Source organism: Indicator indicator, chromosome 1, assembly GCF_027791375.1.
Source record: "Indicator indicator isolate 239-I01 chromosome 1, UM_Iind_1.1, whole genome shotgun sequence".
NCBI classification, from domain to species: Eukaryota; Metazoa; Chordata; class Aves; order Piciformes; family Indicatoridae; genus Indicator; species Indicator indicator.
In genome coordinates this window covers 117,771,209-117,795,804 of record NC_072010.1, presented here as the reverse complement: position 1 = coordinate 117,795,804, position 24,596 = coordinate 117,771,209, and the positions used below count along the sequence as shown (strand labels likewise).

Below are 24,596 nucleotides of genomic sequence, written 5' to 3'. Positions count from 1 at the left end.
TTGAAGCTTCTTTAGTAAAAAAAGTGCTGATGCTCTGGATTGTGAACAAACCACTTTTTTAGGAATAGAAGTGAAAGCAGAGTTTCACTCTGGAAATGTAAGTAAGCTAATTTCTGTTAACAAAACCTGGTTGGTGTTAGATCTTGTATATTTAAGGGATAATTAGCTTTCTCAATCTGATTCTGGTCAGTAGTCTAAGTTAGGATGAAGTACATCTTTTCTGGTCAGTAGTCTAAGTCAAGATGAAGTACATCTTAGCTCTTGGGCACATACTAACCGAAATAAAGTAGATTTGTATCATTGTGGTGGCACAGAAGTCTTTATATACAGGAGAAGAATTATTTCAAGCCTTAGTCTGGAAAGTTTTTTATTGTCAAGGAGGGCAGTTTAAATGCCTTGACATTTTCTTCAAATCAGCATGCAAGAAAGAAGTTGATAGTGATTAGTGGTGCATGCAAACTTGCAAGATCAAGTGCTAAAGTTCACTGATCCTGTGATTCAGATCTTTTTCCAGTATGTCAGCAGACCATCAACAGTGCCAGATCTAAGCTGTATCTGGTTTCTGTGCATTTGTCAGAAGGAGGAGAATAAAGCCAGGAACCCTGTGAAGGCCTAGCACAATTCAGTAATGGAAAGAGCTGAATCTTGCTGCAAAACAGTGATGAGGAAAACAAATACTAGAGGAAAACTGCAACGTTTTCCAAGACTTTGGCCAGATTTTTGTCTTCAGTGGAAAGGAAGCAGACAGGCTGTATGAATAACTAGCTGGAGTAGGAGAAGTGAACTTAACTGCTCCCATTTTATAGTTACTAGTTTCTGAAACAAAAAGCCTGCTAGAAGGTTTTCTTGCTCCCTCATGGTTGTAGTGTTTGCTGTGAGTGTTATGTCCAGCATCACTGCCTTTGTGCATGCAATGCTAATTCCATTTGGGTAGGAACTTGTGAGACTTTGGTCACCTCGAGGGCAGAGAGACCTCTGCAAGTGCTCCTGTATAAATCCTTTTCCTAAGCTGTGTACAGATTCTTCAGGTGATGGTACCATGAAGCCCTCTCACCCTTCTGTCTCTAGAAGTATATATCCTGTATAACTGCAGTATTTTTTGTTACTTTGTGTGGCTTTCAAGTTTATGGACTCACAGATGGTCTAACAGGGAAATATTCTGCTTACTTTACTGGGTCTGAGTTGTGGAGGGCAGGGCAGAAGGGAGATTAGGTGATGGAGGAAGAAAAGGGTCAGGAAACCCTCCATTGGTCTTGCACAATACCTCTGCTGCATGATTATTATTATTATATCTATTTTTAATCCAGTCTATACAAGACATCTTTATTTTGTACCTGCTTCTTTTTTTTTCCCCTATGACAGTAGGACATGTATCTTTCCCCTACATGAGACCATTTTCTGATAGTTGTGTTTTTTTGTTTCTTTTCTGACTTGCATGATCTGCAGCTCTGAAGAGGATTCCAATCTTGTGACCCAGACTCATGAAGAAAGTCCAGTCTACTGTGCCACCACCCTCACCAAAGAACATGGAGAAGCTGATAACAGATAAGCCTCTTTCTGTGTCCAAGGTATTCATTGGTCTTTGGAGAATACTGTTTGTCTGCCTTTCTGTCACCAAAATTTGGGAAAGTCCTATCTGTTTTTCAGAGGGATTTCTAGATTTTTTTTTTCTTTTTTTTTTTTTTTGCTGGAATGCAGTGTAGGTAGGCACTGTTGAAACTAATAGCCTTTCTGGAAGAGTTCTCCATGACCACAAATAGCAATGCAGTCTTTTGGCACCATTTTCTCATTAGTCACCAAGTAGTCTTCCTCTCTTCTTGGAATGGGGAGGTTTTATTTCAGAAAGCTGTTTTTTGGTGTGGGAGGGGTGTCTCATATGAAGCTAGTCTTGTTTTTCTTGATATTTATGGAGACTGTTTAGAGGAAGCACACACTTCAGTGTGCTTAAGTTCTCTTCAGGCAGGCCACTGTATCAGGCTCTTGCACTCTGCATTGCAGTGCAAGGTTCTTGTTCTGGTGAGAAGGATTGGGCAAATCAAAGTTAGGCTGAAGTGCTTTTCCATCTTCACAGTACTGTGAAAACATCAACCAACCATTGTTGTGGCCTTTTTATATAGGGAAAAAAACAAGACTGGGACACTTGAGAATGGGATTTGTCTGAGACATCCTATGCTGTCCCCTAATACTTAGGTCCTAGGTACAGTGACAGGATCTCATGTCAGTGGCAGAACCTGTTTTTGAGCATTAAGCTACTGTTGCTGTTGTCTCTTTTGGCTTATAGACAATAATTCTTTCTTGAAAACTAGCACCAGGGTAGTTTCTCTTCAAGCTTTCCTCTGAAGAACTGCATGCTGAAACACTAGACTGGAAACAGATAAGTTGGTGATGGAACAGAGATAAGAATAAGGGCTCCTTATTAGTAACATGATTTTTAGCAATTGTAGGGAGGGCAGTGATGTGAATGGGTGGTTTCCCATGGTGCAGAACTTTAATGACTTTGATAGTGTCAAAAGATGCTCAGACCTTGTTAAAATGGGGTTTATGAATCACTCTGTCTTGTTTGGGTTGGGATTTCCTCCCTCTCCTTTTTTTTTTTTTTTTTTTCCTTTTTCTTTTCTTCCCTCCCTTCCCCAAGGATGAAATGCCTACACTTCTTTCCCAGGACAAGCCAGATGGAAACTCATGCCCTCATGTGCCTGGCAAATATTTTCTCCCTGGTGGGACAGACAGTGAGAGCTGCAAGGCTAATGAGAAGGAAAGAGAGTGGATCCGCCCTGATACACCTAGCAAATGTACATGGAAGCTTGGGAAGCCCCTCGCTGCCTCCCCACATCGTCATGTCACTCTGTAAGTATTACTTTTATTGGCAGATTTTCAACACAGCACTAATCCAGGTCCTCTCAGAGACATGTGGATTTAATAAAAGATGACTGGTTTAAATTTAAATATGCTGGTGCTTCTTAATTTCCACTATAAGCAAAGCTAAGAACCCGGATTAAGCATTAAAAAAAGGGCCTTACACCAAAGATGTGAAACTACATCGACTGGAACTAACATATTAAGTAACCTGGAAAGCAGTTCCATGACTGAATGAAAGATTGCTTTGTTAATGCCTTTTGCTTCTAAAATAGCTGACTCTGAGCATTGCTAAGCTACTTCATGCCAGGAAGCAGTGCAGAGCACTTTGTTCTTGACTTAACACTTGGCTTGATGTCTGATTAATCCTTGTTTTGGATCAAGGACTGGATGTTTTGTGAATTTATATCCAATGGACATCCTTTTAAAACAAAATATCTACAATAACTGGCCTGATAAAGGGAAAGGAGAAACCTGGCTAAAGTAAAAAGCATTGGAAATACTGTGTTGCTTTTGTGTGACCTGCCTGTGGCCCCGTCTGTGAATACACTGACTTTGGTTTTTTCGTATGTGTACCAGGCCAGAGCCTCTGAAAATCACGCCAAGCATCCTGAACAAAGTTGGCAATACACCCTTGGTGCGAATCAACAAGATTGGGAAGCAGTATGGGCTCAAGTGTGAACTCTGTGAGTACTGCTGCAGGCAGAAAATCAAAATAAGAAACACTGTTTTTTATTTCTGTTTCTTATTTCTGTGGATATACCCTGCAGAAAATGGTGAGAAAAATTCCTCCTTTTCTTTGGCAGGTATTCAAGTCATCTGAAATATCTTTCCATTTTTACTTCATGATGACATTTCATCCAGCTTGTTGATTTTTTTTTTTTGAGGAAAAAATAAAACTTTTTATTCATAGAAAATATTTTTTTTGTTTCAAAAATGTAGGAAGTTTTTGACTGCTTTTTATATTCAGAGTATTCATTAGTGTTTGTAAAAATGCAAACCTTCAGTTCTGACTAAAAATCACTAAAAATGATGAAAGGGATCAAACTGTCAGTGAATGTGTGTTGGTGGGGTGTTTAGGTTTGTGGATTTTACAGAATCACAGAATAATTGAGGCTGGAATAGACCTATGAGATCATCAAGTCTGGCCTATGACCTAACATTTTTAAGTTTTTTTAAAAAAATCATATTGAAAATACCTGGAAACTGAACAAAACCCTTAAAGGTGGATTTGAACACCATTTTAGAGATTAATGCTGGGAGTACTGAAGTGAAAGTGTAGGCTGAACAAGGGGAGAAACTTAACCATTTGATTAGAAGCACTTTGGCTAGAGAAAGGAGTAGGAAAAAGGCAAGTTCTCTGTCCCCTGTGCTGTTGCACTGGAAGAGCCCTGGGGCTTTTTTTACTAATGACTGGGCTGTAATGAAGAGGAAGGATGAGATCTTCTTTTGAGGAGGCTGACAGAGTATGGGTTCCTGGCTTCTTTGGCCAGAGTCAGGTACCAAACTCACTGTGTGGTTGTGACTACAATGGTGGAGATGCTGTGAGCCAGATTCCCATCTGGTGTTATAAAGCAGGGAGGTAAATTGGGCAGACATGTTAACAGCCTTGCAGATGTGTTAGGGATCAGCAGCCTGTTCAGCAGATGACTGCTCTTTAAGAAGTCTGCTTCTTTTGTTTCCAGTGGCAAAATGTGAATACTTCAATGCTGGGGGGAGTGTGAAGGACCGCATCAGCCTGAGGATGGTGGAGGATGCTGAGAAGGCTGGAATCTTGAAGCCTGGGGACACAATCATAGAGCCAACCTCTGGAAACACAGGTAGAGGATGGGGAGAGACTAGCAAAGTGGGGGGGGGGGAAATGCTGTAGTGGTTTTCCTGGAGGAGGCAGACTTGAGATTGGAGCATGGAGGCTGGGCTGTGCAAGGATGAAAGGGAATCTCATCCTGCCTTCATGATGGTAGGGAGCAGAGCCTCTTCTGTGTTGCACAGGGAAGAATTCTGAAATGTGCCGTCCTGACCAGAGCATCTGAGAAGGGCTGCCAAATTTGTAGGGGCTCTTTGCTTTATATGAAAAGAAGTGTTAGGCCAGATTCACTATGGCTTTTTAGGTCCTATTTAGGAACTAAAGTCTGACTGAAGTTATTGGAAATCAAGCACCAAAAGACTGCTGTGAATTTAAATCTTCTCTTTCTGCTTGGGCAGTCCCATGGTCCTTGCTCCTACATTGTTGTCAGTTGAGGTGGGAATGGTTTGAGAAACAGCCTTGCCCATGTGCTGCAGCTGAGATGGGAGATTAGATGCATCCCAACAGCACTAGCTGCTAACACAGCCCTTGTGTACCTCGATTTTCAACAGGTTCCACTCAGGTTAGTGTCTCTTCCTGAAGGATTGGAGGAAGGAACAGTTCAGCTAGTCAGGGGCCATCTGATGTAAGCAAACCAGCGTTAACTCTGGGCTCCTACATCACAGCTGTTGTACTTCTGTTAAGCTGCTCTGCTGGTGGGGAGTAGACATCCCTGGAATGTTCCCCCTTGAGCTTGTTAAATATGGAATATACTGCCACCTCTGAAGAGGTTCCTGAGCTAGAAGCTACTTCCCTGCTTGATGTGTTCTGGAGAAGAGGTGTCTTATCCTGTTTTTGCACTCTTTCCTGGCATCCATCCACTGTTGCCTTCTGCTAGACACAGGCCAGGCAGATCCTTCTGTTGTTCTTTTGATCCCCTCCAGCCTTTGTTAATAGAGGGACTGGGTTGATGAGCTGTTCTATGACCAGTTCCCCTGCTTTCAGCAGAGACATGGGAAGTTGTATTTGTTGCTATTTGCTCAGCAGGTATTCTGTGGGGGAAGCAGTGTAACTGAAGCCTTTGTGACTGTAGCTATACCTCCTGCTTGAGCAATAGCACCTAGTGGAAGATATCCTTATATATTGCATTCCCTCAGTATCTGAGGTGATACAATGACATCCTGCTTTTCTCATCTGTACTTGATAAATGATTCTCCTTGCCACAGAATCCAAAAGTTAGAAGAAAGGCAGAACTGAAGGAAATACAGGACATGTACTTCAGAAAGTTGTCTCTTCATGTAAAAGCAAAGATGAGGGAAGACAGCAACCTGAGAGAATTGGCATTTACTCTAGGCTACTGTTACCTTTTTTTTGTCCTCTCTACATCCTGCTTCTCCCTTGGCCAAAGTTGTGTTCTGATGTTTGCTGCATTTCCAGGTCAGTAGCAGAAAGTACAAAGTGCTAAGAGCCCAGGTCTCAAAATGCTTTCTTCATCACAGACTGTAAGGGAAAGTGCTGAATGGCTTCTCTTTAGCCTTTGACCTTAGTGAGAGTCTGCCTAGCACTAATCTGTCAACACTAGAGAGTGCTGTCTTTTTACTTTTGTATTTGGGAATACATATATAATATGTTGATATATAATATATTGATATATAGTATACTGAAAAAGTTCCCACCCCCAATATTTAAACACTACTTGAGGTGTGAGTTTTATACCCCTTCCAGTAACAGTTAAAGATTTTTTTTTTTTCATCCCTACACAATCCAGCACCATATAGAAATAGAGTCAGCTTTGAACAAACAAGTGTCTGTGTGGGATAAACTGCTTTGTGAGGCATTGTCATGGGCATGTCTTGATATCATACCCAGTACTGAAAATAGCAAAGGAGGTGCCATGCAGTTTGCCCACAGAAACACATCAGCTAACTTGATCTGTTTAGCTTGTCCTCTACGGGTTAGAGTCTTCTGAGCTTACCTCATCAGGAAGGCAGACAGTGACAAGCTGTAAGGCAGAAATCAGGCTGGACACACAGATTTTGAAGTAAAAATGAGGTGTCTCTCTAACATTCAAGATACTTTACTGTGGTAGCAAGTTAATGTGGTGCATTAGAACCTTAATCACACACAGCATCTAGATCTTGTCTTTTTAGAAAAGACTTCGTTTTGGCATGTTGCTAACTAGGGAGTTAGTGCAGAAGTGAGTCAGTTGGGCTTTAATACTCTGCCGACAGTACAGAAGTGATTGATGTAGTCTGCTTTAGTTTAAAACTCATTCTTTCCCTAAATTACTTCTGTAAAAATGAAGTGGGTGAGACAGGAGGAAGGTTCTGTGCATGTGGTAAAGCTAGCAGTTCCACATGTCAAGTTTCCCTGCCCTTGACTAAACTTCTGTTGGCTGGGATCCTCAAAGAACTAGCAGCATCTGTAAATGCAGATCTCCTCAGCACCCAGAAACCTTCCCTTTCCCATCCCTCTAGAGACTCAAGCCTCTGCTGAAAATCTGATTAAAGCCAGGGCATGCCAAAGCTAGCATTGTGGATTCTGTTTGTTGGTCCTCATTGTACATTCTACGTGTCTTTGCTTGCTTCCAGGAATTGGGCTGGCCTTGGCTGCAGCAGTGAAGGGTTACCGCTGTATCATTGTGATGCCAGAGAAAATGAGCATGGAGAAGGTCAGACCTGCTTTCATTTTCCAAGTATTTAAAAATAAGCACGTTTTCACTTGCAGAGTTCCTGATGCAGGTGAGTGCTATAATGTGAGCTCTTGGTCTCTAAGTCATTGCCCAGGCAAAACTCTTCCAAGAGGCTGTTGCTAATGCCCAGAGAAATCCAGGCTGGGTAGCCATGGACACAAAATATCCCTATGGCATTGTTCACTTGGAAAACTGTCATGGTTTAAATACAGATGTCAAGGGAACTTTACCTAGTACATTGGAATGACTACCTGTCCCTAGCTGTGATGGTCTGAGTCAGAACAAAACTCCCTCTCTGGAGATAGTCAAAATCCGCCTGGATGTGTTCCTGTGTGATCTGCTATAGCTGATCCTGCTTTGGTGGGGGGGTTGAACTAGATGATCTTTCAAGGCCGCTTCCAACCCCTAACATTCTGTGATTCTGTGAGAATGGGTCAAACCGAACCAGTGGATTAACCTGGATATTTTCCCAGCACAGAAGTGAGGGGAAAAAGCAACATACAAGAAATTTGGGATTGAGGCTGAAAGAAAAGTGAGAGAAGAATAGAGTTTACTGATCAAAACTCAGATAACCATGGTACAAAATGCAGAATTACCTTAGCCTGATTGCAGAAGAAGCACGGCACAAAGCAGCAGTGAGCAGAAGCAAGCGAGCCAAAAACCCAAGCCAGAAACTACTGCCCCATCCCTCCTTGTCTCCCTGCCACCGTGGAGGAAAAGACCAACACCCAGAAAACCTGGAACCCAGAAGCAGCAACTGGAACAGGAAGCCTCTCATGTTGCAATCTGAACTTCAAGCCCCATAATACTTTGGTCCAGTCAGCACTTTCATTTTTTGAAGCAGGCATGCCTGCAACATGGTATGAATAACAGCAGCAGGTTCAATTCAGTCCATGCCATTCTCCACCCCTTGTTCTATGCTATCTGCATCATGCCCAGCAGCAATCAACATCAGGAGATCCCTCTGTCACACCAGAAATACAGATGGGTTCCACCTCTTCAACCTGCCAAGCCATCAGTTTCATACAATCCAATAAACACAGTTGTCCCTCCCCCTCATCTGTTTGGAGGCAGGGTCCCTCTAATTCTGACTGGAATCACTTGTGTCTTGTAAAGATGCTTTGGGAGTCTTTTCAGAAGAGTCAGAAGCAGTATCAATCAGCTTGTCTGCTCTTCTTGGGTGATTTTCCACTGGAAACTGAGGCAGCATTCTTCAGGGAAGAACTCCCCTGTAACTCACATGCTCGTGCAGCTAGGACTGAAGTGAGTTTTCCATCCCACTTCTTCATGTCCTCCCCATGGTCATGAAAATAAAACCACAGGATACAGATTCACTCCTGCAGATAGGGGAGAACCTGCTCCTTTTGGCTGAACCACAGGACCGTATAGGCAAGTTCTTCTTGAGTTGATGGACCTCCTGGGACAGTTCTTTCACAGCTGAAATACAGGCTTGGACAGAGGAGGAGAGATTTTCTTCCTCACATTGCTGAGGCCTTCTTTGTACTTGGCCATCTTCCAAACCCAGAGATAAGAACTATGCAAGCAGTTCTGGCTCTTTCTCTTGTTCCTGTGATGGCCCTTGTTTGTCCTTGTCTTTTGCAGAAAAAAAGCTGCTTTCCCTCTAGGTTTTTGTTTCTGTACAGAAGGAGCTGGCACTGGCACATCCTGATTTTTCTGCTGCAGCCATGTCTGGTGGCCCAGAGACCTTCTCTTGCTCCTGAGCACTCTGAACAGCGATGAGATATGCATGTGCTAATCCCCAACACACTGCAATGATTTATTTCTCTTGGAAACTCCCAGGCTGCTAACAGACTTTTCCCAAACATCTCACCAGCTTGTCAGGATTTTGCACTTGCTCAGGGGTGAATTTCAAACCACCAGAGGACACCATTACCTGAAGAATTTACTCAAGACATTCCCATACACCCTGCTACTCATCATTATTCAACATTGGGGCAGATCTCTCAGTGATATCCTTGGGAAAGTCCTGTATTGCTCCACAAAAAACCTGGCCTGCTGGCATCCAACACAGGAGCATCAGAGCTGTAAGCCATTCCCCTGAGACAAAGCTCCTCACCAGAAGGGATATATACAAAATGCCAACACCCCAGAGCCAGCTGCCAGCAGAAAGCAAATACTCCAACAGAGTAAACACAGCACAGGGTTAAAAAAAACATATAACTCTTTTAACAAGCTTCAAGTCTTAATTGAATCCCCTTATTATCTCTCTTTTTTGTTATCTCAGTCCTTTTGTGTGTTGCCAGAATCAAGTGTTGTGATTGACACAGCTGCTTTCACTGCCTCAGGTTGGTGCACCACAATACGTGTGATGATTTGAATCAGAACAAAAGGGGTCAAACCAAACCAGTGGGTTATCACGGCAGTTTTCCCAACACAGCACTGAGGGGGAAAAAGTAACACACAAAAAACTTGGGATTGAGACAAGAAAAAGAAAGTGAGAGAAGAACAACAGAGTTTACTGATCAAAACTCAGATAACCGTGGTACAAAATGCAGAATTACCTTAGCTTGTTTGCAGAAGCAGCACAGCATAAAGCAGCAGCGAGCCAGAAAACTACTGCCCCCTAACTCCTTGTCCCCCTGCTTCCCCAGTGGAAAAGACCAAGACCCAAAAAACCTGGAACCCAGAAGCAGCAACCAGAACAGGAAGCCTCCCATGTTGTAATCTGAACTTCAAGCCCCATAATACTTTGGTCCAGTCAGCACTTTCATTTTTTGAAGCAGGCATGCCTGCAGCAGGGTCTGAATAACAGCAGCAGATTCAATTCAGTCCATGCCATTCCCCACCCCTTGTTCTATGCTATCTGCATCATGCCCAGCAGCAATCAACATCAAACAGCAGACATCATACATCAGTCACTGTCCATTCTCACTCAAAGTGAGATCACTTTGCAGTGCACAGAAGACTGCTCACTGCTCTGGAGCTCCACTCATTCCAGTACAGTCTGGATCAGTCCATGACCAGTCCAAATGGTGGGGCTGTGTTTCCACCCCCGGGGCAGTCGAGGGGGTGTTTATGAATAACAGCAGCAGGTTCAATTCAATTTGATGACACTAGGATAGCTTTCCCTCACTGAGCAAATGGGTACAAAGGAAAGCAATGCTGAAGCCTTGAATATTCTGCTCTGCACTGGGCTGGACAAGGCTGTGAGGGAGCCTGTTTATCTTCTCAAGTTACACTAGGGCATATTGGCAAGCATCTCATTTGTGTCACCACAGCAACAAACGAAGGAAAAGCCACCTGGGTAATGTCCACTTACCTTCACTGTGGAAAACACAAAACATCTAGCTCTATATCAAGCCCTGATATGTGGTGCTGTACCTACACCCAAAAGAAGAGAAGACAGTGGAGATCCCCTGTGCTTCACAGTTAAGGCAGCAAGTTTCTGTCAGCAAAGCCACTTATTTCACTTTGAACATTTTCAACATTCCAACTGAAAGGCAGGGGCACAAATGAGGACATAACTCTGAAGGCCTATAGCCATTGCTTGTTCTTGCCTGCTCTGGAGAGAAAGGTGCAGTATGCTGTTCCCATGTGCCACAGCGCCAAAGGCCTCCTGCCCCACTGAAGACAAGATTTGCCTTAGCTCAGTGTCATAAACTTTTTTGCCTTTGTAGCAGTTGAATGGTGCATAGGACCCTGGAGGTCTGCTTTGTTGACTGTGGCCAGAGGAGGAGGTAGATATATGCAGTTTGTACTTAAATATAAAATACTGTGTTATAGCACTGCCAAGTGCAGAACGCATGCGAGGGACATGAAAAGAGAAGGTGTTTTTGCCTGAATGAGGCTTCTTAAGCTGTAGTAATAGTCCCTACAGGTCTCAAGGCTCAGAATAGAAACAGAAATTGGACATCTAGCTCCCAAGTAAAGCTTAATTGCAACCAAATGACTTAAGAATTTGGACCTGTGGTTCAGTGATACAAGGTTGGGGTTTAGGAGAATCACTAAGGAGGTTATTGCTAACCAGTAGAAAAGGAAGATATTTTCTTTCCCCTGCATCCCAATGAAGTCTCCATGCTGGGAGATTGTTTTGGGATTTTTTGACCACCTTTATTTGCTACAGGTGGATGTTCTGAGAGCACTGGGTGCTGAAATTGTGAGGACTCCAACTACTGCCAGATTCGATTCTCCTGAATCTCACGTGGGAGTAGCATGGCGACTGAAAAATGAAATCCCAAATGCACACATACTAGACCAGGTAAGAGCTAAGGTATCAGAGGTGCAGGTATAGTGTAGGAGGAGATATTGCAGCATTGTCCCTTAGTGTCCTTGACTGACTTCAATACCTTACAAGTATCTCTGGAGGAAAAGATGTCCTAGGTAGTAGTTGAGCAAACATGAGCCAGCAGTGTGCCCAGGTGGCCAAGAATTCAAATGGTATCCTGGCCTGGATTAGGAATAGTGTGACCAGCAGGAGCAGGGAAGTCATTCTGCCCCTGTATTCAGCACTAGTTAGGCCACACCTTGAGTATTGTGTCCTGTTCTGGGCCCCTCGATTCAAAAAAGATGTTGAGTTGCTTGAACTTGTCCAGAGAAGGGCAAGAAAGCTGGTGAGGGGTCTGGAGCACAAGCCCTATGAGGAGAGGCTGAGGGAGCTGGGGTTGTTTAGCCTGGAGGAGAGGAGGCTCAGGGGAAATCCTTATTGCTCTCTACAACTACCTGAACGGTGGTTGTAGCCAGGTGTGGATTGGTCTCTTCTCCCAGGCAATCAGGAACAGAACAAGAGGACACAGTCTCAAGCTGTGCAGGGGGAAGTTTAGGCTTGATCTTAGAAAGAAGTTCCTCACAGAAAGAGAGATTGCCCATTAGAATGGGCTGCCCAGGGAGGTGGTGGAGTCGATGTCCCTGGAGGTGTTTAAGAAAAGACTGGATGAGGTACTTAGTGCCATGGTCTAGTTGATTAGATAGGGTTGGGTGATCGGTTGGACTTGATCTTGGAGGTCTCTTCCAACCTGGTTGATTCTGTGATTCTGATTGTACTGTAGGGTAGCAAGTTCTCACCGTCACTAGAGGGCAGAAACGAGCCGGTGTTTGCAGAAACGGCAGCACACGTGAGTGGCTTTTTCCACTCAGTTGGCAATCCTGTGTGGAAGAATGGCTACAAAGGTCGTGTTGCTAAAAGAAACTGCCCCACAGACAGGACTGATATTGCCATTGGAGCCTGCTGGCGCTTTAGAGCTACTTTTAAATTAGGTCACTTAGGAAGGTTGTATATCCCCCCCCATCCCCAAAAGCCTATGTCCAGATAGATAAAGCAATACTCTAGAAAGGGTATGTGTAGCTGTTGTGGGGCTTGGAGAATGTTTGTCATGTTCTTGAAATGCCTGATAATGTCAGGTTTGTCCTTCTGGTCTGCTTAATGGCTATTCTGTCTTTTGACCCAGTACCGTAATGCCAGCAACCCTCTGACGCACTATGACACCACAGCTGAAGAGATCCTGCAGCAGTGTGATGGTACATTTACTCTACTACTAACCTCTTCTTCAGTGAGACCCTAGTCTTCTCTTAGGTACTTGGAGAGTGAGACCCGAGGTAGATGAGAAACGTTTGGACTTTGGTACAGCAAATTCCATGTATATGCTGTGTCATTAGAGAATTCCCTTGCTTCAGTACTTGCAGTAATGTTTCAGGGTTGTTTTTTTTTTTCTGTTCAAGAAGAATGCTTTGGATTTAGTGTCCTCTGCTTGTGATCAGGTAGAGAAAGTAGTGATGTGGAAATGATCTCTTAGAAACTCTCTTGAATATCTCCTTGGAGATATTCAAGGTAAAGCTCGATGAGGCCCTAGCAACCTGGTCTAGTTGAGGATGTCCCTGCTGACTGCAGGGAGGTTGGACTGGATGACCTTTGGAGGACCATTGTGTGATTCTATGAAACAGAAAGAGCTGTAAGTAGACTGGCATAAAAGAACAGGGTCAGTTTTCTCAGATCACCAATACAGACCAAATACTCTAGAATGCTGCAAGCTTCTTCAGTTAGGCACCCTCAGGAGTACAAACTGCTCTATGTTGCAGCTGTCTGGGCCAGTAAGACCTTTTTACTCTGCAGGGGTCACTGGGCTAAGTTGGAGTGCCAGAAGTGGTTGAGCTGTGGCAGCAGAGAGCTTTCTTTAGCTGGGCTAATTCATCCAGCTGAGAAATTGGTTTGAGATCTATGAGAGGCATTCAATAGGATACTGCAGCCTTTTATATAGGCATTTGCCATAGATAGTAGAAGGAAGTCATATAGGAGGCTACTGACCTGCCTTATAAACCACTGCAGTTTCTGATGGGACCCTCTAATAAGAAAAGTAGTTAAATTCCCTCTCAATAAGGTGAGGGCCAAGCAAAAAGTTCTTCTCCCTCTCAACAGTGACTTGAGCTGTTCAGACGATTTGGCTTGTCTTTGTGGGAAACTTAATTTTGAATTAAAATGAGTATACTTAATTATAAACTGCCATCCCACAAACTGAGAGTCTAGATGAGTTCTAGCTTTAGGCTTCTTGTTTTATTTACTTTTTCTCATAGGCCAGACACTACTTAGTTATTACTGAGCTTATGCCTAAGTTCGACAGGTTGTTATTGTTCTGCCTGGGAAGCATTTGGTTTTGTGTGTGAATTAGTGACCTTTCAAAATGTGCTTTTTATTAACAAAGCTGTCATTTGGATGCATCATGGAAACTGTCTCATAGAAGAGTGAACCCTGTGCTCACTCTGGGTGCTGATGACCAGAACAGAACAGTGTTTTTCACAAGAAAATGCGAGAGCAGTTTTGTTAGCTGATCTCTCAATGAATGCCTACCCCATGCTCTTGGCTCTCATTCAGTAAATTAATATAATGGGATGCTCATTCTAAGTTAAAGCATGAATTATCTACATCAGCAAATACAGTGACTGGAAAACTACAGGTGTCAGCTGTATGGGCCCATCTCCAGCTCTGTTCAAAGTACCACAAATTGGTGCCAGGCACCTGGATGGGTATTTCAAAACCATTGTTGAAGTAAAAGGGGATTGAGCAAGGTGGTCTCAAAGTAGATCTCATAGCACAGCTTTTGTGATCAAAGAGCCTTATCTTACCTTTTTTTTTTGTTTGTTTTGTTAAAGAAAGCTTATACTTTGATTTAGGTGCATTTTTAATCCATTGGTCTGGAGAGATTTCACAACTGCCTTCTATCCTTCACCTTTAAACAGGAAAAGTAGACATGCTGGTGGCTGGGGCTGGCACAGGAGGTACTATCACTGGCATCTCCAGAAAGCTAAAGGAGAAGTGTCCAGATTGCAAAGTAAGTGGCAAGCCTGAAGCATTTCTCTTTAGCAGAGTGAACCTCAAACCGCTCCACTTGGCTCATCCCATGCCTTGCATACCTGTCCTGGGTCTCTGTGGGAAATTCTTCGATGTTCTCATTTAGAAGGTAGTTCTGAACAGCAAAGAAAAGTTTTCAAACTATCTGAAATCATCATGCTTTGGGCTCGTTAGTGACCAGAGCTCAGGACTGGCTCAGCAGATGAAAACTGGCCCTTAGAGCCCTTCATTGCGTGTCTGAGAAACTTCCTTCTCTGGTTTCTTTCTTCTCTGATTGCCCCTTCTTTACCTTGTCTGGAGCTGCTCACTTCTTACTCAGTGAAATTTTCTCTGCACACCTGTGTGCAGAGAAACCTGTGTGCCTGTCTGGGTGCTGCCTCACAGAGGCTGGTATTGTGTTTCAGTTATATTTTACTATGTATGCAGGGAGTGGTAAACAAAACAAAACTTACCTGCTTACATGTGGCACAAAGCAATGGCCGTATTGGTGCCTGGTGAGAATGAGGACAATCTTGTCCTGGGGAAACCAAGCAAAAGCCATGTAGAACAAGTGATGCTCCTTACTTAGTGTCCACACCCTGAGGAGTCACAATGGGTTGCCAAGGGGTCTGAAGCAGCAAAGCATTTTTCTCCCTGGGAAGACGAATGGTGCCAAGAAGAAATGAATAAGAGACTAGATTGCTGTTGGCTCGGCTCTGTGTGTGGCCAGTGTGACACCAACAAATGTAACAAGGCCAGAGCTCCTGAATAAACAGCTATCTTCTCAAAAGCAGCGTGTCATGGTAGCCAAAGTGGAAACTGCTTCTCCAGATTATAGGTGTTGATCCTGAAGGCTCCATCCTTGCTACGCCAGAAGAACTGAATAAGACTGACAAGACAATGTATGAAGTGGAAGGAATTGGATATGATTTTGTCCCCACAGTGTTGGACAGATCTGTAAGTGATGTTTCTTGGTTTACTGCTCTTTGCCCTCTGTTGTGATGCAGAATTGAGGTGAAAGGTGTAGGAAAAACTCAGAATTATTTCTTTGAGCTGAAAGGGAAGGGCTAGCAGACAAAACCTGTGCTCTCCATGAGAAAAAGCAGTCATTGGAAGACTTCTGCACTGGCCATATTTGACTTACAAAGCTAAGTTGAAATGCTGTGAGCAGATACATTGTGCTAGAACACAGTACCTTTTTTTTAAACAAACAAAAATACCAACACCTTCCTGCCCTCCCCCCCAGCAAATAAATAAATAAATAAACAAACAACCCCAGTGAAGCACCCCAGCCCTTTTTGGCCACAAGCGGTGTGACTATATCGTGAGCAGAGCCTGTGTCCCTGGGAAGCCCTCCAAGAAGGGAGCAAACTGTTTGATGGTCTCTCTGTCTCACAAGAAAAGCCAGCTCTCACAGTGAGGTTTCAATAAGGAGCCTTCTGTGCTAGTGTGATCATCTTGGCAGAAAAACACAAATGCTCGGCATTTGGAGGATGGAAATCCAGGCATGTGTCTCAGTAGGGCAGTCGTTACCTCAAAGAGCGTGGGTTGAATTCTCACCAGTTGTGCATCTCCCCTAGCCTTTCTCATTTAAACAGGCCTTTGTTTCTGTCCTCCTGCCCCTTCCCAGGCTGTGGACCAGTGGTACAAGAGCAATGATGAGGAGTCCTTTGCTTTAGCACGCATGCTGATCCGAGAGGAAGGGCTTCTGTGTGGTAAGAGAGATTCAAATCTTTTGGGTTTCTCTGAATAGTATGTGGAAGGCTGAAGCCTTGTGCAGGTCAAGGAGACCTCATTCCACTTCAGAAGCTGTCTTCCTCACCCTGGGTTCCTCTACTGTCTCTTCTCCTCTCTTTCATTCTTTCATGTTTCACTTACGGTTTGACAGTTTTGGTCTCTGTTCTGAATTTTGGCAGGTGGCAGCTCAGGCAGTGCCATGTCTGTAGCTTTGAAGGCAGCCAAAGAGCTGAAGGAAGGTCAGCGCTGTGTTGTTATCCTCCCTGACTCCATCAGGAACTACATGTAAGAATTTGCTTGTTTCCTGTCTGGGAAAAGGGTGAAGCAGCCCCTCAGACCTCCTTATTTCTGTAGCAGTCAGCTAATGAAGCAAGGAATGTCTGGAGCACAACTTGTGAAGATATCTGGAAAGGGTCTAACATGGAGTAGAAAGGAGCTTAGGGCTCTGAAAGCTGAGCTCCTCCTTGTGCCTGACTTGAATATACAATCATCACTGGTTAGGATCTTTCCCAGGGAAAGACTTGCTTTCACTGTTTTTCTTTATTGGGGACCATTGGTATTATCCCATTCTTTTTGCTTTCTCTGCCTGTGTCCACAGCAGAGCACAGCACTACTGTAACAGCAGCCAGGGTTGGGGTGACTCTATAGGTGGAAGAATGAGAGCTTGGAGCTGTGCTGAGCAGTTATTTCTCTCCTACTGCATTGAAACATATCTCAAAACACCATATTTTCAGTTGTGTTTCCTGACTTCTGTTGCATCCAGCGCAATGCAAGACAACTAGGAACTTAAAGACAGACATTTCCTGAGTACAGGTTGGCACTTCTCCTCTCCAGGCTGTCTCCATTATAGTGCAAGGGACTGATGTAGTTGAAACTGTTGTTTCCTGTTGGATTCCTTTTTCTTCCTGTGAATATTTCTTCTCAGTGTCCCTGGCTGGTAAGCTTGGATGGTAAATGGCAGTATATTTTCGAGCATGCTTTAAATGTTGGTTCTAGTGAGCTGTAAATAGCTGCCTCTAGGTTTGCTGTCAGATGTTCAGCCTTTTAATGACCTTTTCACTCTCTGATGCTTTCCAGGACCAAGTTCTTGAGCGACAAATGGATGATTCAGAAAGGGTTCATGAAAGAAGAAGATGACCTTGTCAATAAACCTTGGTGAGCATGTCAGATCCATTTGGATTTTCATCAGTCTATTTGATTGACTGTGTGACATTTGCTAATTTAAAGCTTATTTCAGTTTACACTACTTTTGTTGATTTAGCCAATCTTTCATGATACTGTATTGATTGCACTTATTAACTCCTCCTTTGAGTTGCATGGCAGCAGAATAAGACTTGGTATTTAATGCTTCTTTGGGTTTTGATTTTTTTTTTTTTTTTTTTTTGGTAATATGAAAAGGGTTGCATTTGAAATGAAAATGTATACAGAGAACTTTTTCAAGATCAGAGTTCTTCAGTGCAAAGCACTGCAAGTCTGCAATAGGTGGAGGGAGATCTTCCCTAAATTACTCCACATAATGACTATAAGTATGGCTATCTCTTTGAGCAGGAGCACATTTGCTCTGTTAAGATATAAATAATGAAATGAGGGAGATTAGTACTCTCCACTTACTGTCTGTAATCCTAGAAGGTGGATGAAATGAAGAAAAAAGGCTTGTTCTTAAAGTCTTTTCATACTCTACTGACTTTCTGATACTGGGAAGAGAATGTGAAAGCCTTGAAGCTTTACTGACCTGACTCTGGCTGAATTCTGGCTCTTCCTTGCAGCCTTTTGTTATTTCTGCAGTGCTGAAGGCTGCTGTATGTGAACAGCTGGTTCTGTCCTTTCCATAAAACTTGCATGGGTTCGTTTTTTATTTCATCCTCAGGTGGTGGAACATCAGTGTTCAGGAGCTAAGCCTCTCTGCTCCCCTGACTGTGCTTCCAACTGTTACCTGTGCAAAGACTGTTGAAATTCTCCGGGAGAAGGGATTCGACCAGGTACCAGTTGTTGATGAATCTGGGTATGTCCATATATATATCACTATTCATCCATATGTATCACTCCCCTCACCAGGTCCCAAGGGATGTCTTTTAAATGTTTACTAGAAGTATAATACCCTCTCATAATTCTCCAGTTACAAGTAACAGAGTTCAGAAATGTTAGCTTAAACACACCAATGCTGGACTTAAGATGTTGTCATGCCAGAACTGTCCTGCTCTTCACTTAATAAGCTTGTAATGATTATTATGGTACACTTAGGTAAGTCTCTCTGCAGGATAAAATGATTTAATTTTTGTAAATAGCTGTTTAACCTAACAAATAAAAAAGTCATATTTAAAATTAACAACTCCAAACCTACTCATCTCCACCACAGCTGTCACCCAGTTTATTCAGAGCACTGCCTTATAGTGCGATGTTGTAGTGACACTTACAAACTAGGATGTCCCCAGCAACCTGGGATGCCTTAATACCTTGAAAGTCTGCCCTAGGACAGGGTGAATAATGAAGAGTTGCTCAGTTATTCTCCAACTAACTCCAGGGGCTTGATTGTCACAGCTTCTTACAACAGGGAGAAGGGAAATAAGAAGAATTGAGGTGATCGATGCCTCTGGCCATGTCAGACCTTTCAAAATGCAGAGGAGGATTTAAAACAATGAAGTTGTGCTTTTCAAAAGCTCTCCCTTGAAGCTCTCTGTCTGCAACAACCAGAGCTACAAAGAGCTCAATGCTCAAAAGGGCCAGGCACGCACAGCACCTGCTGACTTCTGTATCTTCACTGCTGAACTTCTGAGAACTGGACTCTGAGACACAGAATCCAAGTACAGCATTAATAATGTGTATATAACTTTATACAATGAAGCAGTTGAGCTGACTCCTTCAGGCTGGCTGAGAGTGGATGCTATTATCTCCAGAAACACTTGAGGCGTTTGTGTTGTTTAGCCCTATCTTCTCTCTCCTTCCTCAGGGTGATTCTGGGCATGGTGACCCTGGGTAACATGCTTTCTTCACTGCTTGCTGGAAAAGTTCAACCTTCTGATGAAGTCAGAAAAGTAATCTACAAGCAATTTAAACAGGTAAGCAGGTATATTCTGCAATTCCTAACTCTGGTTTAAAGTGCTGCTGTAAGTGTTCTAACATGACAGTGAAATCAGGCTGGGTAAGGTTTACTTGGAGTCATACAAAGCAGCTATTACAGAGCACAGACATGGCCTAAACTCTGTTCTAGGTCACTCAATAGCTCCCAGGTTTGTGTTGTGTCTCTATATTGTGCTGTTCCATCACTTCAACAGGCCTTCTTCCAGCATGCTTGTCCTTTCCTCCTTCCCCCAAAATGCCAGCACAAATCTGGGCAATCCAGGAGAGTCAGAGATGTTGAAACAGCTCTTCTGAATAATTTCTGTATCAGCTAAAAACAAGCAGCTGTTTGCCTCTTGTATAAGACACCTTGAAATGGGGATGGCTGCTGAAAGCTGATGTCAAGATAAGTGAATTTTGACGTTAGCCAGTTTCACCTGTAGTGTGTAAGATACCAATGTAGTGTGTAAGATACCAATGTAGTGTGTAAGATACCAACGTAGTGTGTAAGATACCACAACTCCCCAGCTGTGTGGGTGCTCTTTTAAAATAGAAAGCATTGCTGCTGTTGCTTTGCTTCTCTAGCAGGAAAAGGATTTTGTTTTTAGCATAGAATGCTTGACCAAGTTGTCACCTAGGTTTTTAGTTTCACCAGTGTCTCATAGCAGCTGAAGGGCTGTATTCCAGAAGTGCAATGGGTCCCTTCAGTCTGCAAACTACCAAGTCCCTGAGGTTGAGGAATGGTGCTCGTTCTTTATGGACAAATGTAAATATATTTTTTCCTTCCCAGACAGATAATCAAGCAGCAGGTGGAAATGTGGTGCGTAACAAATCTGTTTAGTTCATGTTCTCCCTCACTTGGACACCTTCAGAGTTTCTGGGGCTGGTGGTGTGTCATCATTTCTGAAGCTATACTGGTGTTAGCTGTAGCAGCCAATCCTCTGCGCTTCTGAAGTTGTGGCTTTTTTTTCCCATGGGCAGCTTGAAGTTTCTTATGCTTCTTCAGTAGAGAAGAGCTTCGTTTCTTTTCTCTTTAGCTCTGACTTTTGGTGGAGGATGGACAAGGAGTGACACACAAGTGATGGTATTGGTAAAATGCTAACTAAAAGCATCGTTCATTAGCTATTTTCCATTTGAATTGATGATTGAATGGAAAATCTGATTAATCCACATAACCTCAGAAGTGTTGTGGGTTTTGACTTTTTACTGCTTTAGTCAAGCTTGTTTGGCTTTTTTACTGAAGGAACTGGGAAAACAGGTCATCTGTGTCACTGAAATGACTCAGGATATCCTACAGTTAGGATAATGTACCATGGTATGCATCAATAAGAGATCAGCTTTGCCTGTGACTACCAAGGCAAAGCTATCTTTTGGCAACATGGGAAGCTTTCTTCGGTATGATCACTTTGATATGATCATCTTGTGACAGTCTCTTAGAGTAGAAGAGCAATGGTCATAGCTTTTTTTAAAGTCTCCAGTAGGATAGGACCCTAAGGCTCTGAAACACAAATCACAGGATAATTTGCCAATCCAGATGAGTGTTGAGTGTTAGTGGAGAGTGTGAATTCAGAGGTTAGTTCTAGTGTTTTGGAGTCTTACTACCCATTTTTCCTCAGAGGATCTCTCCATCAACTGCTAACATATGTTAGGTGTGTGGAAGGAGAGAATTCTGTTGTAAGGCCATGAGCAGTGCATTATCACTTGCCCTTAGCAGTCCCAGGCATGCAGTGTAGTAGCCTGTGCATAGGCTAATTGCCTTAAACACAGAGAAGGTCTTTCTTAAAAAGTTCTTACATGTGAGAAAACTCCTGAACAACATTTTTAGGGAGCTTGAATGAGCAGCAATGAAACACTGCACAGGTGAAAACTCTGTGGGAGTTCTGTGGAATTTTCATTAAGCATTTCAAAACATGTTTATGCCTTCATAGTTGTCCCAGAGCTGCTGATGGGCTGCTTGTCCTGGTCATCTTCAGCCTACCTAGTCCCTGAAAACAAGGCTATTGATTATGCTCAGTCCGATGGCAACAGGCTCTACCCCTTCAGTGAGCTTTGAACTTAGGTTCAAAAGTCAGGCTTTGCATGTCCATTTGCACAAAACTGCTCATCAGTGGTGGTGACTGATAGTAGGATTGATGTGGCAGTAGCTCCAGACTTCACCCCAGCCCTTGCCTGACCCACAGGCTTAAGGATTGATGCTTCAATATGCAGTACAGCCTGCAGACCCCTTAAACACAGGCTGCTGGGAATCCTTTTGATCTCTTCTAACTCTCAGCATGGAGACAAGAGCCCTGTGTTCCAGTACAGCCCAAATGTTCATGCTGTGGCATTTATTGCTCAACCACAAGCCAAGCTCACTGCAGGATAAAGGCTTTTTTAATCTGCAATGCAAGGTTTGACTTTCCTGTAAATTCCTTTAATCTCTTTTAGTGGAAGTGTGTCAGATAATGGGTGCTACTGTTACCTAGGGAGAGTCACCTGAGTAACAGACCTGTTGCTGATGCTTAATATTTTAAAGCATGTAGGAAGAAGAGTTTTATACATTCTTTCAGATGATTCCAGTAGCTGACTGGCTGAGTGTTTCGGAAGGGTCTATATTCTTCCTGCTGAGTCAGTTTAGTCTTAGTAAAGTTAAACTTCACTAGAAATGAATTCTTAATTCTCAGTTCCTTGATTTGCACGTGAATGTAGTGTTAGCTGAGCAATCTTCACCCTTGGGTGTTTGGTTTTGGTTGGTGGATATTTTTTATTTTTGGCTTGTTTGGACTTTTCCCCTGCCACCTTTGCAGGTGGTATTCACTTTCATAATGATTTGCAGCCTGATTCATTCACTTGTTCCCAGTCTTGCTAGGGTGAAATCACCAAGTGTAATGAGTTTTACAGTAACTTCTTTTGTTAGACACATGGAAGACTTGACCTCCTTCCATCATTAACAGTTTTTCAGATGATATTCAGTATATTCATTATGTTTACAGAGTCAGAATGGTTAACTTCATGTAGTTTGGTGTGTGTTCTGTTTTGGAAATTAGAAACAAAGACGACTGGTCTTTTAAGTTAGCTTTTGATTTGTTAGCGTTTTACAGTACTTCAGATGGGAGCAGTGAATAAATGTATTTGGTTTAGTACTGGTTTATGGCCTACTAAACATATAAAGGGCTGTTTCTTTTAAGCTTTGTAATTGTCTCCTCAGATTAACCTGAAAGACAACCTGGGGAAGCTCTCTCATATCCTGGAAATAGACCACTTTGCTCTAGTGGTTCATGAACAAATTCAATGTGAGTATGATGTACTGTGCCTTGTAAGAGGTAAACTTTGAGGGGTAACAAGAAGCAAGTACAAGTGTGAGTGTGAAAATCGGTTCTGAAGAAGCCAAATCCTCTTTCTGTGTATGTACCTATGCGCTGCTAACACTTTAATTCTTGGGGAGTAAATGTTAGACCCATTAATAGCCTCACAAACTGTCATGTATGAGCTTTTGGAGCAAGTTACTGCCCAGAACTGGATGCCTGAGTCTAGTCCACTGTACAGTGGCTTCGTTAGTAGCAGTAAGCCAACAGATAGTCTCCTGCAGTATAACTGATCTTTGCTTCTTCCTACTCCAGTCATGCAACTTCCAGCAGTTCCATCACAGTGATCACCACAGGTTAACTGTGCTTCAGTTTTCCCTTTCTAAAGCAAAGCCTTTATTACAACTTCATAAAGTTTAAGATCCAGGTGTCAACACCAACATCACCATCTCAAGACAGTTTAATATTTCATTTTCCTGTCTGTTTCATTTAATCTAGCTTACCCTCCTTCTACCTGGTATTTTTCCACCAAACCCTGCTTTGCTTCATCCATCTCAAATCTCTTTGTACTGCCTTCTTTATGAACTGTAAATGACCAAATAATCTTCAAAGCTAGGGTGTTTCACTGTTACATGTAACATTTTTTTCGTTTTTTTTTCTTCCTTATTGCAGGCAGCTTGCAAGATTACAAACACTGAAAAACTAAACTAAAACCAATATTAAGACTCACTTGATAAATTTATCTGACAGGTATCTCAATTATAACTGCAATTGAAGAATAGTCATCAAATTTGGACTTGTTCCTGATAAGGATATGGTCCTGGCTGTACTCTGACTAACTGTTTATAAACCTGGGATTTGACTTGAAGCTTGCAATGGAGCAAAGATTGAGTAAAGGAAAAGTACAGGACAATTCAGCAGGCTGAACAAACTGAGCAGGTTAAACATCTCAATACAGCCAGACTTTAGGAACTTAGACCACAGACAAAGGGTCAGAATTCACTTGGACACTTAGTTCCTAGATCAAAGGCTTATGCTCCAATGGAAAATCACTTGGACCTGTCCTCTCAATGCAGCAATGATTAGATGGTTAATAAGGGTTTTTTGTGTATAAATAGTGAAATGTTGTGTTGTGTTTTTTATGCTAATTCTGTATTTGACAGTGGCAGTGTCACATATCCCTCTCTAGTGGCCCCTGGTTCAAACAAAGTAATATTTGTTTGTAGCTGCTTCAAGCATAGCCACAGCAAGTAATGTACAAGGAAAATACACTTTAAAACAGAGCATTTGGTTTGAATTGTTATATTAAGAAAAATCTGATGGAGTCTTCCCCTGCCTGCCTGCCTTCTTTCCCCTGCCTGCCTGCCTTCTTTCCCCTGCCTGCCTGCCTTCTTTCCCCTGCCTGCCTGCCTTCTTTCCCCTGCCTGCCTTCTTTCCCCTGCCTGCCTTCTTTCCCCTGCCTGCCTTCTTTCCCCTGCCTGCCTTTCTTCCGTTGCCTGCCTTTCTTCCGTTGCCTGCCTTCCATAATGTTTTGGCTTCTGTATCCCTTTTGCTGAGGCACCTTTCTGAAATGAAAACCCTTGCCACTTCACGTGTGACTGTTGGTCAAGATGCCTCTTGGGTTCTCCCTCAACGTACAAGGGCTGTCAGTGATAACCAGCTCCACCAATAGGCCCTGACCCATGGAGCTGGGATGGTTTGGCACTTGCCTGTACAAACAGTGCCATGAAAACCAGGTGGCATGCTGTGTTTTTGTGCCTCCTAAAGCCAGGATCCCCTCTTTGTTTGTGTGCAGATCACAGTGACGGTTCCTCCAGCAAGCGACAAATGGTGTTTGGCATCGTTACAGCCATCGACCTGCTTAACTTTGTGACCGCGCGGGAGCGGGAGAGAAAGTACAACTGA

General features: G+C 43.1%; 1 protein-coding gene across 1 annotated transcript; it reads left to right on the top strand.

Moving 5' to 3' along the window:
• The first annotated feature begins 1,526 nt into the window (after positions 1-1,526).
• On the top strand, positions 1,527-24,596 carry LOC128980695 (cystathionine beta-synthase-like protein). Its single transcript, XM_054399173.1, has 17 exons — positions 1,527-1,568; positions 2,636-2,847; positions 3,436-3,542; positions 4,542-4,676; positions 7,234-7,313; positions 11,419-11,553; positions 12,740-12,809; positions 14,523-14,614; positions 15,445-15,570; positions 16,244-16,328; positions 16,530-16,635; positions 17,428-17,505; positions 18,218-18,352; positions 19,298-19,406; positions 20,198-20,227; positions 22,595-22,679; positions 24,487-24,596. Exons 1-17 carry the CDS (start codon positions 1,527-1,529, stop codon positions 24,594-24,596), a joined length of 1,737 nt encoding a protein of 578 aa, XP_054255148.1.